This window comes from Salvia splendens, chromosome 14, assembly GCF_004379255.2.
Source record: "Salvia splendens isolate huo1 chromosome 14, SspV2, whole genome shotgun sequence".
Lineage (NCBI taxonomy): Eukaryota > Viridiplantae > Streptophyta > Magnoliopsida > Lamiales > Lamiaceae > Salvia > Salvia splendens.
In genome coordinates, this window is record NC_056045.1 from 24,471,412 (window position 1) to 24,486,916 (window position 15,505).

Here is a 15,505-nt window from a genome sequence, read left to right on the forward strand (position 1 = left end):
AAAAAAACACATAATTAAAATCTAAAAAAGTAAATAAAAAAGACATAATTTAAGATACTAGAAATTAAAAATTACACACTTAAAAACTACTCCGCCGGCGAATCATCCTCCGAAGACGGTGGCGGTGCACTCAAGCCACCTGTAGGCGGAATACCAATTTGTCTTGCCATATACTTAATTCCGGCAAGATGAGCTTGATATTAGGGAGGCGTCATGCGGGAAGTGTCAGCCATCGTGGCGGTCAAGTACATGGACAATATGGTGTTCGAGCCCGAGACCGAGCCCGCCTGGCTTGATTCGCCTCAGCCCCTCCTCCCTCTAGCCGCCTTCGCCGCCTTGGTCCCTTGCGGCCGACGGCGCTAACTGGAGGAGACCCCTGCATGGTGGTCGTGCCCTCAACCTCTTGTGAGGCGTTACCAGACCCGCTCTCACTAGACGAGTATTGGCCACCCGTCGTGTGCTTCGTGCGTTTCGAGCTCGAGCTCGTGCTGGACTGGACACCGCCAGCCCACCTTTCAACGTCTTTGACCGCCTCCTAAACATCGACATGTTTGAATTCTTTGTTGTTGTCGTAAAAAAAGACTCGCATAGCCGCTCTCAGAATATCGGCTCTACTGGCTCCGCTTTGGTAATTCGCCGCTTCATTCTTGTAGATTCCGCAAAAAAATTTGACATCTTTGTCGACTCGGTCAAAATGACTGCGGAGCATCTTCATGGTGCGGCGGCGGGACCCCTTTGGCTTGTTCTCGTTGTAGGCGTCGGTGAACTTTTTCCAAAAACACTTACGGGTTTGTTGATTCCCGACGATGGGATCGTACGAGACGCTGACCCAAGCGTTGAACAGAGTCATCGTGTCCTTGCGGCTGTATGGATGACGACCTACATCCTCCACCTCCTCGGCCGCCTCCTCCTCTTCCTCCACGGCATCGAATGCGCGATCCCCGGAGCTTCCACCGCCTCGTCCTCCTTCCAGATTGGGTTAATCCAGAAAATCCTCCCTAATTTGGGATAATCCCTGCGATTGCCCATACCTTGGGGCGGAGGGACAAGAGTATGCATCCACATCAAAATATGGTGGTTGGTACGCCGCCGGCGTCGACGAGCCTTGGGTGTCCGGCGTCGACGAACCGGAACCAGAAACACCCAAGACATTGTACATGCCCCCAGTCGCCAAACGTGTTCAAGTCATAGCCCAACTCTGGACATTTTGAGAAGAAAAATTGGAGAGGTGAGATGAAAATTGGAGAGAAAAGAGAGATGGATTGAGAAGAATAGATGTGTGTTTGTGTGTATAATGAGAATGAAAGAGGAGTATTTATAGAATAAAAAAAGAAAAAATAAATAAATAATTAAAATAATATTACCATTTTTTAAAATTATATTTTTTTTTATTAAAATCGAATTTAAAAAAAATTATTTATTGCGTCAGCATGACGACGCCCACTCACGAGCCGGCGAGTGGGCGTCACGCCTAGCGCCAGCGCTCGCCACGTGGCGCTGGCGCGTGGCGAGACGTCTCGCCAACCCACCCTCCGGGCCGAGACGCCCGCCGAGACGAGACCGAGATGGATGGCTGCATCGCTATCTCGATGCCGTCTCGTCTCTTCGAGACGAGATAGAGACAACATCGAGACGCGATGCGGATGGCCTTATCCCCATGAAATGACTCCGTTTGCCCCATTAAAAATAACGGCGTTCATTGTACTGACCACTTTATCCACATGTGTAATTAGAGCATCTTCAAGGGGAAAAGATAAATTGAGAAGGTATATATATCTCATTTATCTTCTTAAAAAGGTAATTATACATTCTCAAAAAATAATGGACTCCAAGAGAAGAAGGTAAATGAGAAAGGCAAATAAAAATAACTAACTTTTTATCTTTTGTTCCAAGAAGAGGTAAAGATACCTTTTCAAAATGGAAAAAAAGTATAATGTCTTCTCAAATACCATTTCCCTTGGAGAATGAAATTTTATATAGAAGAGGTAAATACGGTAGTTATTTCTCTTTACCTCTCCATATACCTCTTCCATTGGAAATGCTCTTAGGCAGGATCAACCAGAAGAATATCCGGAGCAAAAATCTCTTTCCACTTCTATCCGGCAAAGGTGATGCATTACTGTCATAATTGTATCAAATGCCAATACAAAATTATTAAGGTAATGCACCAAATCAGAATATCATTCAGAATGGGAATGATCAAAACCGTGAGGGGGAGAAATCAAACTGTCAAATCAATGCAATAACACATGAAGCCGAACTGCAAAGAAAGAATAACACAAGGAATCAATTTATTGTTTGAAGTAGCAAACCAACTTAGCTTCATATAAACTGTGATGGACAACAACAGATATCCGACAAAAAGTAAAAACATAATGCCTTGATCAAAACAGAACTTAAACAATGTAGCAAAACAGATTGACAATATATGATCGAAAATAGATGCGATGGAGGGTGTAAATAGGGGAGAAACAAGAACATGAACACAAAACAATCACCATTCCTGTCATTTGTTAAGTGAGACATTTTTTTTTCAACACGAGATTAATGAAAGTGATTTTTAATTAGAAAGAATAAACACATTGTACAGTTCTTCATTCTCTAGAATATGGCTCTACTCTAATGATAACACTAAGCCCAGGTTTAGTGAGCACAATGTCATAAACTGCAGTTCCTATATCTGCCTTGTTCAGAGTCGGGGCATCATTGACATCATTACTTTTCATGCCAACCATGTGCTTCCTATCCTGCAGCTTCTTCATGATTTCATATTTGGGCTCTACATTGCAACAAGAAAGAAAGTAAATATTCATCCCCAATTGCAAAACTAAAGAACGTAAATACAATAAGATGTAAAGAATGAAGATAAATGGGAAAAACCCCACCTGAAAATACCCCAGCAAAACCACCTGCCTTCTCAATCAGTTCTTTAAAAAGAAGACCGGCTACAGACTCATCCTTGTGATTACCAAGTAAAGAAGCGGATGGATTCATATTAACATGACAAGAAACTCCACCATGAAATTGATGATAACTTGCAGTCCTCGCAATGTTAAGAAATCATGGATGACATTGGTTTCTACGAATCAAAAATCTTATACCTCACCATATTCAATTGTTGTATTCGCCTCGGACCCCCTCAACATCCATTTCAGATTCATCCATATCAGAAGCACCATCTAAAGAATGCATCTTCTCTTCCCGACCAAGTTGCAGCTCAATGTGGTGATCATCATCATCCTCAGAATCACTCCCGAACAAATCCTTCTCATCCACATCTGAGATATCTGCACAAGTTTCAATCTTTTTCTTCTTCCCCCTAAAACCAACATGACTCAAAACATTTTCTCTCCAAACAACCAACGGATGCTTCTGAATCAACTCCGAGCGGTCATAAGCTTCATTCAAGAAGGCACTAAACCTCCTTCCCCTATCAGAAACATAGAAAATCCCACAATGCTTCAGCAGAAGCCTCATCAACTTCTGCGGCATGTTGAACTCCGGCCTAAAATGTGTTAAAATATCAGTCACTAATCTTTTCTCAATGCTAAAGCTGAGCAACTCGTGCATAATCGCCACCGCCCGCTTATCAAACTCGAGAGACCCGGCTTGCAAACCACTACCATCTGCATAAGGAGACAGGTACTCCCTTTTCTGAAAATGCGCGATTTTCCCACCATCGCGATATAACTTCTTGTAAGTAGCAGGAAATTTCAACGGGAAAGGCAGTGATAGCAATCCGGGTACATGATCACTGCAATCCTGCCCTTCAATTACACCTAAGACAGTCTTCTCCAGCTCCGTGATTGCCCAATTAGGGTTCCAGGACACGAGCTCCAAATACTCAGTATCATCAAAAGGTTTAAATGGATGAACGACCTTGAAATTATCAGGATAGTTATGGACCCAATTCTTCCTAAAGTCCATCGGAAACCCTAAATCCCGCCTAAAATGTGCGACCTTGTCAAGGCGCAGCCGCTTATCCGCCGCCATCATCAACATCCTAGTCACGTACTCAGCAGATTGCGCTCTATTTTTTTCAATGATTTCTTCTTCCTCTTTTACCAGCTCTTCGGCTTTAGGCGTCATCCCACACCAGATTATGCCCCTGCTGTCTTTGTACATCTCGAAGAGCTTCGGTGCTTTCCGAAGGAAATCTGAGAATTTGTTGGGTTTGGGGAGATTGATCTGCTTGCGATGCTTGTCGAGATTTCTCAAGGGAACGATGTTTTCGGGCTCCCCTTTGAGTATCTCAAACATATGCAGAATCTTGGACATTACCTTGTGCTTCTCAGCCGCGATTTCTAGGTCATGGACTCGCTTGAACTTGCTTCGGTCCTGAACCCTCTTGCTGGAAGTCATCCTTCGCAGTTGGAGATGTGAGAATGAGATGCAGTGCTGATTTTTGTAGTCATTCATGAAGAAGAATCTATAGCTGCGATTCATTGGAGGCTTGGACATCATGCTTCAAAATATTAGACAGAATCAAAATATTAGACAGAAATTGTATCCAAGTGTTTGGGCTTAAGAATTAGATGTGTTGTAACAATAACAACCCAATTAAATTTCAACATGTACTTCCCCATTAATTTACCAATTTAACTATCCTAAACATACTTTCTAAACTGAATAAAACATCTGCATAATTCCAAAGCTCAAAAGATCCTTATTTATTTTGATCTATACAAAAATTTAACATGCTTCTAATTTCTAAGCACAAATCATCAACGGTATCTATAGGCTAAACTACAATTCAATATTAATCATACTTCCCACTCAAATATATCACCAGAAAATTGGCATGCCCATGATCATAATCACATCATTTTCCCTTTGCTATTTCTCAGCGCATTAATCTTTCGTTACATTTGTTTAATGTAAAAAACTCTCCATCCAAACGCAGTTACTCAAAGCACACATAAATATAACTTTCGCAGAGGAACGAGGATAGAGAAACTTTCATTTACAAATTTGGAAGATAACTAAATAAAAGAAGGGTGTAGGGAGGTACTCTAATAGTGTCGAGTCACAGAACGGAGCTGTGATCGAGGATAGGCGTCTAGTGCCGGCCGGAAGGGAGAAAAACAGTGCTGTAGAACAGCTGGGTCGATACTGCTGGAGTCTTCAAGTCTGTCTCAGCATAATATTGCGCAATTGGGGCTTCGGGAATCCAAATTCAGTGATCGGAGCTGAAAAGGGTTCCAAATTAGGGCTGCGAATTATAGTTTCAAAATTGCAAAACAACCCTTCTTATTTACTAGTATGTATTTAATGGGGAAGAAACATACCTGTGGCTTGATGAAGAGGAAATGGCGGAAACAAGAACCGTAGAGAGAGACGATGGGTTCTGTTCTGTATTTCTTCAAATGAAGAAGACGATGGAGGCTAGGACACCATATTCGGGTATCTACTGATATTAAGGTGTAGCCCATATTGGTAAAAATCGATTGGTTAAATATTAAAATTAAGGCCCATATATGCAAAAGTTATAAACTTTAATCGAAATTTCACAAACTAAAATTGGATAACAAAAACTATAAAAATAAGTCTTACTATAATGAATTTGCTACAATAAGAAATCGACAAAATCGACTTTGTTGCATGAGGTCTTGTGTTTAATTCTCATTATTATTATTAGGTCATCCTCTACGCGGCGCGCCACCGTCCCGCGTTCCGTCGCGGAGACACGGAACGCTCGCGCAACGCGTTGCGGCACACCGGCCCATCCCGCGCCCGTCCCTGTGAGACAAGAGACGGGTTGTCTCGCCACGCGCCATGGCGACGTGGCGCGCCCCTGCACCATGCGTGACGCCCACTCGCCGGCCCGCGAGTGGGCGTCGTCACGCGCTGCAGCAATAAATCTTTTTTTTTAAAAAAAATCAATTTTTTTTTTAAAAAATGTAAACGGTAATATTACGGTTTATATTCGTATTTTTCTTTTTTTTAATTCATTTTTTTACTCTATAAATACTCCTAATTCATCCTCATTTCACACACAACTACACATCTATTCTTCCTAAATCATCTCAATTTCCTCTCCATTTTTCATCTAACATCTCATCACAAAATGTCCGGCGACGGCAACTCCGACGGTGGAGGCTCCGGCGGGTGGGATCTCAACGCGTTCGGCGATTGGGAGACCATGTACAACACACTGGGTGGTTCTGGTTTGTCGACGCCGGGCACCCAGGGTTCGGCGACGCCGGGGGATTACCAACCACCCAATTTTGACGTGGATGCATATGCCCGTCCCTCCGCCCAGCGGTATTCGCAGGGATTATTCCAAATTCGGGAGGATTTTCTCGTTGAACCCACGCCGGGAGTAGGCCGAGGCGGGGGAGGAGGCCTAGACAGTGGAGGAGGCCGAGGAGGTGGAAGCTCCAGGGCGGATGCCCAGGCGGGCGAGGAGGAGGAGGAAGAAGAGGAAGAGGATGAGAATCTAAGCCTGCATCCGTACAGCAACAACGAAACGATGGCGGTGTACAACGTCTGGATTTTCGTCTCGTACGATCCCATCGTCGGGAATCAACAACCCCGGAAGTGCTTCTGGGAAAAGGTCCTCGAGACCTACCACCAGATCAAGCCGAAAGGGTCCCGCAAGCGCACATATAAAACGCTCCGCTCTCACTTTGACCGAGTCGACAGACATGTCAAAAAATTCTGCGGCATCTACTCGACCGAAGCGGCGCACTACCAAAGCGGCGCCACGGGAGCCGACATTCTGAGGGCGACTTTGCGCGTCTACAACCAGGACACCGGCAAACAATTCAAATTTGTTGATGTTTGGCAGGCCATCAAGGACGAGGAACGGTGGGGCGGCGGTGTCTGCTCTAGCTTGGGCTCAACCTCGAAGCGCACGAAGCATACGACGAGTGACCAATACTCGTCTGGTGACACCGGTGAGGGAAGCGACGCACAAGAGGCCGCATCGCATGAGTTTGCGGGTACGGCCGGCGATGACGGGGGACCCAGCCATGGGCGCCGTCGGCCGCAAGGGACGAAGGCGGCGAAAGCGGCTAGAGCGAGGAAGGGCCGAGGCGAATCAAGCCAGGCGGCCTCGGGATCGGGCTCGGTGGGAGGCTCGAACACCCTTATGGCGGTGTACATGACCGCCACAATGGCGGACACTTCCCGCTTCTCGCCCGCCCAATACCAAGCCTGGTGGAACGGAATTGTGTATATGGCAGCACAACTTGGCCTTCCGCCTCCTATTGCACCTCCACCGCCTTCGGGGGATGATTCGCCGGCGGAGTAGTTTTTTTATTTTCTTTAAATTCTTATTTTAAATTATGCAACGTTTAATTTTTTAGGATTTTAATTGTGTGTTTTTTATTTTTTTAAAATTTTAAGTTGTATTTTTTTTATGTTGTCTGTTTTTTAATGAAGTGTGTTTGTTTTAATTGAATTGGGTTGGAAATAAAAATAAAAAATGAAATTGAATGAATAATAATTTAAGGGACGGTTTAAGGGACGGTTAAGGGACGGAGGGTTGCAGGTTCTGTCCCTTAGTTAATGGATGGAGTTAAAAGTACAGTGATGCCCTCAAATAGTAGTTTAAGGGACGGTATAGAGACAGCGTAGTGGATGGCCTCATGTACTCCTATTAAAATACATATCTTTAACTTAATTATTTCTATTTATACTTTTTTTTACCGATCTCATAAATTTAGTTAAATAAAATCTTATCAAACTTCCACATAATTTGCTAATCTTTGTTTAATTCTCTTCTAATGTATGATTTTATAATTCTTTACGTACGTGACTTTTTGTGGTTTTGAAAAAGTATAGACTAAGTTTCTAGACTAATTGTGTCATTTTTTTTATTCATAGTAGTAGTTCATCGTATTTATGTAGTCCTATTAAAATAAATCTTATGATATCAACGACTATTTAATGTGTTGATATTCCAACCTTTTGTCCTATCCTACCACAGTGAAGCACCGCACGTCTCTAATTATATTATTAGTAAAACTATAGGAAAAATTTTAAATATCAAATAGTAGTAGTACTAAATTTTAAATTAACCACACATATACCATATTATGAGTAGTATTTCCCTATTCAATCTTAACTCTTAAGTCGGTATTTAAAAGAACAGGCGTGGTGTTGAGCGTACAAACAAAATATAATATTAACAACACTTGAATTTCGGAAGAGCAAAGTGTCAAGATTATATTATAAGGTAGTACAAAAGAAAAAGACAAAAAAATAAAATTAAACGGCAATCGTGGTTGCAACCCACGTTGACCGGCCATTGACAACCGCATGCACTGGAGAAGCCGTCGGAGTGAAATACAGCGGCGAAGCGCAAGGCGTCGAAAACGGCGTCGCATCATCATCTCTACTGCAATCGTCAATCTTCACCTCCACCGCCGTCTCTTCCTCCGACCGAAAACACTCCTCCAAACTCACGCCGCCTCTCTTCTCATCTTCAGCAGGACATGGCGCCGGCGACTCCGTGCCCTCTCTCTCCTCCTCTTTGATGGTGAACAGAAATCTCGGCGGTCCAAACACTCCTTGAATTTTGAACAAATCGATGTCGATTACCTCCGCATCCGATTCACGATTCGAATTCCTTCCGTCGACGCCTCCGGAAATCGCAACCGGCGAGGTGCGATCGAGGTCCAGCTGAGGTCTTACGCAGAAGAAATAGAGGAGCTCCTTTGACGGTGTCGATTCGGATGAAGAGTAGCGCGAAATTCCGTCTCCGCCGCCGCTAGCGGCACTGGTTCGACGGCGGAAGGCAAGGCGGCGCCAAATGATGTAGAAAACCTGCGCGAAGATTGCGAGAAGCGCAATTGCAAATATTATCACTAGAGAAATGCCTAATTTGCTTAGTCCGCCTCCGCCGCCGCTGCTCATTTTTGGTAGGTGTATCAGCCTTGAACTATGATGCTAGTATATAGCAATAATCATGTGAAATTTTATTTGAGCAAAAGCTTTGAAAATTAAGGACGTTTTACCTACTTTAACAATGGAAATCTGGCGAAAAAAGTTTTAGATGGTTGAGACAGGAAACCGGAGATACCGGTTGCGGTGGAAATTCAGCCTTCGTAGTGACGTGTACTGTGCACTTTTATTTTGAATTAAATGCGCGGAAATTTACTTGACATTAATTTTGATATTGCAATTATAATACTAATAGTTATGCTAATCTATTTAGTTTTCAACATTTATGATTCCGCATTCTTCTAACAACACTTGTTTACTCTCGTTCTTTAACCAAAGCAGGTTGTTTATGTTCATTGTGTGTTTTGGTTGCTTTGTCAATAGTATTTTGTATGTGTGGTCACTGGTCAATGATGTGTGTCTTAGGGAAGACTTGTGTCTTTTACACTTGACTTTTGTAGATCCTATGATTATATTTGTCATCTGAACCTATATCTTTGTGATTCTTTTACTGATCTTCATATCTTTGGTATATAGTGATACATTTGTATGTGTTGACTCACTTTTGTGACTTTTATATTGTTTTCTAGTAGTAATGTTTTTGCGATCATTACCTTTTGTAATTTTTATTTTGTATTTAATCCACATGAAGTAGCAAATAGAAAGTATTGCAATAGTAATTAGCTGATTCCTCAATAAAAATAAATTACCATAAAATGACAATCAAGCATTATGGCATATATTTTTACAATCAATCAAATGAAAAAAAAATTAAGGACGAAGAGAGCATCATATGATACCCTATTATATCCATCTACTAGGCCCAAAAATTTACTCCGTATTTTATTTAGGAGTACCACTTTCTATCATCTTTTACTTACATAAAAAAATGAGTACAATTCAAGTGGTAAGACATATTCCTTCCAATTAATATATCAGGAGTTTGGAAACACTTGGACGTAATTTGGTGGCTATGTTAATTCAGGATTATTTTTTTTATCATTTGGTAGCATAGTTTTTGTTATCTCCAAAGCCCATGACTAAGAGCTGGCCCAAGATAATAAATTGCACTTTTGCAAATAAATTTTCTGGACTACAGGGTCTAACTATTTTTCTGCATCAGTCATGGAATATAACTTAGTATTATTTTGTAAACCATTTAAAAAAAATCATATAAATAAAAGTGCTATTTTTCTAAAATCTACCAAACATCTTAGTAATTATTTATCACATTTAATTAAGATAATTTATTAGGCTAATAATTTTATTTAAGATAATTTCACCAACCTATTAAAGTATGCCTTAATATATACTCCGTGGATGTTAATTATAACTAAAAACACAGCTTACATAGTCATATTAAGACATTAAATTTTTATTCCAACAGCTTTCATCTGTAAAGCACCATTGATACATGTATGTGGATGCTAAAAATTCGTATTGGATAGATTGCAATTCTTTATAAATATAAAGTTTCGCATATTAACATACAAATGTGGGGAGTCTGTCTATACATACAAACTTGCATGTTGTAAGTGACTTCTAACACTAGATGAAAAAAATGCATAGTAATATTGTGGCCTAACTAATTGATTTGAAAAGCAATAGTAAATTAGTAATTAAAATAGTGAACTCACTAGCCACTTAACATTGAATGATGATCACACTTTTAGTTACCTTAATAAAAGGCCACGCCACTCTAATGCACAAAAATTAAAGAGCCACATTGTTGCATACAACTCAAAAGAATGACTCTTGAAATACATTTTTGCGTTAGAGAAAAAAAAATGACCATCGTGATTAAATATTAAAAAAAAAAGTTATTGTTCGAGCTAAATCCAATTTTCCACCCAAAATTGATGGCATTGCCAAATAAGTTGCTTCAAGTTTGAACCCAACATGAATGGTGGCCCATGCTATAATTCTTATGGTCCAATATGAATGGTGAACCAAAAAGTCCATCATTGGGTGGAGGCCCATACTAGAATTCTTAGAGCATCCGCAGCGACGGACGTCTCGGCGAACGTCGGACCGGCGGGACGTCCGCCATTAGGCGAGCGACCGGCGGACGCGGACGTCGCTTGCAGACACCGGAGTTCCGCGGATTTCCGACGACGTCCGTCGTGATGTCCGCTATTGCGGGTTCTCGGCGGACGTCCCGATTTTTAATTTTTTTAATTCCATTTTTTAAAAAAATGAAATTATCATTGCATTTTCTCCGTATTCGTGTCGAAATTTTAATTCCGTAAATTGTTTAATTTGGTGAATTTGTGAATTTTTATTATTGTGGACGTCTGTCGGGATATCCTTGGGGATGTCCGTCATTGTGCAGTGGGATGTCCTTATGACGTGGTAGTGCAGTGGGAGGTCCTTATGACGTAACAGAAGGTGTTTTTGGGAAGCCCTTCGGGACATCCGTCCCAGTGTGGATGCTCTTATACCGAATACAAGCTTTGATCAATTTTGTAAATTATCTATATTATGCCATAACCATTGATAAACTCTTCGCCTAACTTATCTATTACTCCTCCGCCCACTACCAATATTGATAGTAGACATTACTGAGTTTAAATGTTAATGAGTATAGTAGAAAAGATAGAAAAAATAGTTGAAGTATATCTAAGTAGAAAAAAATATAGTGGGCTATATTACCAAAATGCAAATAGACTAAATTTTGTGAACGGATCATAATGGGAAAAAAAGAGTTTTAGTTATGAAGGGATGAAGTATTAATATGCAGTTGCGTCTGTATTAACTATGTTTCTATCTGTCGCTTAGTGCATGGTTGGTAGACATGTTAAATTAACACAATATAATTAATTAAGATGAACTTTAAGATAAGGATATGCTATCTCACTCTTTTAGGATATTAAATAATCCACCTTTTTGAAGACCTCATCTTATAGTTTACCTTTCGCAATACTCCTTAACAAAGGCATCTATGAATGAGGCATCATCTTAATTCACTATTTACCCTTGATGAACATTTTTCTATCAAATATTTTTATTAAACCTTGTGTAATTCTTAATAGTATTATATTTGGTGTAAAAATTCATATTTTGTTACGAACAAATGTGCCACCTATTTTCATATCAAGTCAATTGTAAAACTCCATCTATGTATTTATAAGAAATTAATCATACAACGATAATTAAGTGAACCGTGAGATATAACGGTTACGTAATGGTGTGCAAAATTCAAGCTAGTGAAACTTGGATTAAATATACCAACCCAAATCTTTTCTCGAACAAAGAATCAAATTTCTGAATTGTGGCCATGTGTCTCACAAAATTTAAAATAAAAACAAAAAAACATTTGTCACAATTGGAGTAGCCACCTTTTTACTCCATGCAAATGAATCAAATTCTCATAACAAGGTGGACGGCTTTCTTTCCAAGATTACACAAAATATTTACAAGATCAAACAATAGAAAAAGGAATATAGTAGGAATTTAAAGGTAGAGGAAAAAGAAAGAAAGTTGAAATTGATTAAAGTTAACTTTTCAATTATAATGCACGAGGTGTGCAGAAAAGAGAACAACTTTGTGTTAAAAGGGCTGTCCACTTTCTACACTTATGCTAATTAATTTATTTTAATTAGTCATCATGGCGAGTATCACCCTTCCTCCTTTTAAGGCAGAATTAGATTCCATATGCTTTCGAATAATTTATAAAATTATTCTTTGAATCTTTTGATAGATTACTAGCTAGCTAGCAAGACAGTGTCGGTGATATTCTATCCATAACGACCCTAATATATACTATTATCTATAGGATTAATTGTTTGTAAAAAGTCACAAACTTCAATCAAATTCTAGTTTATTTCATGTTTAATTTTTAAAATTTGAATAAAAAATCACGAAATAAAATTTTTTATGAAATGTTTCATGATGTTTTTTTCTACTCAAATCCGAAGCTTAATAGGTGTGCCAATTGTCCCATGATATTCTTTTAGTCAATTCCGACGATAAATAGATAGACACAGTATAAAATTTTGGTGATACGAAGAAATAATGACACATATGTGTACAATGTATTAATGAGTCAGACGACAAAACAACATCATTTTATGCCTAATAAACTAAAAATAACTCAAATTTATCAAATTAGTTTGAACTTCAAAATTTATCATTTCAAAATTTAAAAGGTACTGAACAAGCAAAATTTTGACATGATAAAACTACATAATAAAAAAACTATTTTTTGCAAAAGGAATTTCAGACTCTTAATTCATAAGTGTTCGGAAAACATAAGGTTGGACATGAATATTTAATAGACCACTTTTTTTCTCTATTACAATCTGCACTAATTCCCGGGAACTCTATTAAAGCATCCACAACAAATTCCCTATACAATAATGCTTCGGGTTTTAATTTATTTCAAGATTATGATTTTATTCTATATTTTGCGATTCAACTTCAGTCGGACTCGGGCCAAATATCAATGTGCTAAGTTTGGCTAAGCCAAACTGAACTTTGTAAATTCAGAAATATGTTTAGATTAATAATTATTCAATTTTGAAATAAAATGTTTTACCCATAATAGCACAAACACACTCATTGGTTACTTAATGTAGATAAAATATAAGTAATTGTATCTAGTTATAATTTTATATTTTCAAGACAAATATTTAGCTGACGAGTTTCATCAAATGAACTCGAACAAGCTATTTCCGAGCTGAACTTTGAATAACCTTGCCAGTGACTTGGTTCATCAATAATCCTAATGCTAGATTAACATATATAAACTCAATCCCAGTTTTAATATCAATTTATTTATTTAAAATAAATAGTAGGAGTATAAATTTAAAGGTTGTATTATAGTGAATTTGAGCTAAAGACTTTTACGATTAAGAGCATCCGCAGCGGTGAGTGGGCACGCGTCCGTCCGTCCTTGCCAGCGGCGCGGCACCGCCTGCTCGCCGCTGCGCTCTTGTTGCTGGTGCGGCGCTGCTCGATGCATCGAACACGTCCGTGCCAGCGAGCAGCTGACGTGGCGCGTTCTGATTGGCCAATGGCATTTCCGTTGGAAATTCATTTTTTTAAATAAAAAATAATACCAAAAATTAAAAAAATATATTTTCAGATTCCCAAAAATATGGCCGTTTTTTTGCCGTTTTTCTGGAATTTTTTTGATTTTTTTATATTTTTTATTCCCAAAATCATCTATAAATACACACATTTATCATTCATTTTTCACATCAAATCATCTCCCATTCATCTCTCATTCATATTTTTTCATACAACTTATCTACATCTTCCTCTCTCACTCAAACCCTCTCAAATGGATTTCACCAATCTCATTGCGGAAGCGGAGCGCGAAGAACAAGAATACTATGAACAATATCACGCCGCCTACGAAGCCTATGTCGCCGCGAATACCCCCGCCCCTCCTCCTCGACTAACTAGATCAACTCGCCGCTACATCCATCGTGACGGTGGGCGAGAGGATCGAAACAAGGAACACGATGCGCGATACCCGAGCCCACATTGAGCTACAAGAAGACCTAATCAAACACATTTGGGCGAAATTCGGCCACGAGTAGTGGGTTTTTTTAATTTTATGAATTTAATTATGTAATTTTTAATTTTTAGGATTTTAATTATGTACTTTTAAATTTTTAGGATTTTAATTATGTAATTTTTATTTTTTTGTAATTTGTAACAGTATTCCGTATATTTTTAATGCATTTTAATTTTGTGAAAATGTTTTTATTTAAATTGAATAATATAATGGTAGGACCATTGATCTTGTCCTTGCGGTAGAGCACGGATGTGGATGTTGTGCTCTTGCCTAAGAGCAGAGAGTAAAAGTGGGTCCGGGTCCACATCCATACTTGTTGGCAACAGCACGGATGGGATGCTCTAATTGGACATTAACCGCTTTATCACTATACGAACATGTCTTTGAATGAAGCATTGTGTGAAAACTTTCATTGGAAAATCTAAAGGTTCATGGAAACTAAAGAGGAAAGAAAATGTTATCTTTGTAAAATACGTCACAAAGCATGAAAGTAGTGCTATCTTTTGATTTTTTGTTTGGGAAGATTTTCCTTTTCTTATTTAAACCTTCTAAAGCAGAAAAGTTACTCCTACTTTGCCATACCAGTACGTTATGGATTCCTCACACCTTAATTTTTTGGTAACTTCAATTCACATTATTTATTTATTTATTTGGAATATTAATAACATAATGGAGCAGTTCTACTTCTCATGATAATATTAATTATAAAAAAATATACGATAAATGATAACTTGGAAAGCTGTAGCTCCGAATATCCTTTATTACTGTTTTGTTTGAGTTTGTATTTTTATTTTATTAAACCTTACTAGTAATAAAAATTGTTTATTGAAAATATGTACTGATGTTGACAAAGTCAATGCAATTAACACTATATATCTTCAGGAAGCTATCCGATTAACATCCCTATTCACACAACTCACTATTCTATAGAAATATCATACTCCATTTTCATCCCATCATTTACTTAAGAACTAACATCCACGATTTTTTATTCTTTTTTTCCCCACAATTTTTCATTCATTCTATTACATTATGTATGTATCTTGTCTCTCAATTTTGATTCATCTAATTTACTAATAATAATAATAATTT

The 15,505-nt window shown here is 38.9% G+C and overlaps 3 protein-coding genes across 3 annotated transcripts; all 3 read right to left on the reverse strand.

The window, feature by feature from the left end:
* Positions 1-2,544: 2,544 nt before the first annotated feature.
* Positions 2,545-5,427, reverse strand: LOC121765713 (protein WHAT'S THIS FACTOR 1 homolog, chloroplastic-like). Its single transcript, XM_042161920.1, has 4 exons — positions 5,289-5,427; positions 5,012-5,189; positions 2,886-4,465; positions 2,545-2,779 (listed from the first exon to the last, which is right to left on the reverse strand). Exon 3 carries the CDS (start codon positions 4,462-4,464, stop codon positions 3,112-3,114), a length of 1,353 nt encoding a protein of 450 aa, XP_042017854.1. The 5' UTR covers position 4,465; positions 5,012-5,189; positions 5,289-5,427; the 3' UTR covers positions 2,545-2,779; positions 2,886-3,111.
* Positions 2,595-2,994, reverse strand: LOC121764394 (plasma membrane ATPase 2-like). Its single transcript, XM_042160424.1, has 2 exons — positions 2,886-2,994; positions 2,595-2,779 (listed from the first exon to the last, which is right to left on the reverse strand). Exons 1-2 carry the CDS (start codon positions 2,992-2,994, stop codon positions 2,595-2,597), a joined length of 294 nt encoding a protein of 97 aa, XP_042016358.1.
* Positions 5,428-8,214: 2,787 nt separating the features above from the next.
* Positions 8,215-8,862, reverse strand: LOC121764396. The gene has a single exon (XM_042160425.1). It carries the CDS (start codon positions 8,860-8,862, stop codon positions 8,215-8,217), a length of 648 nt encoding a protein of 215 aa, XP_042016359.1.
* Positions 8,863-15,505: the final 6,643 nt, after the last annotated feature.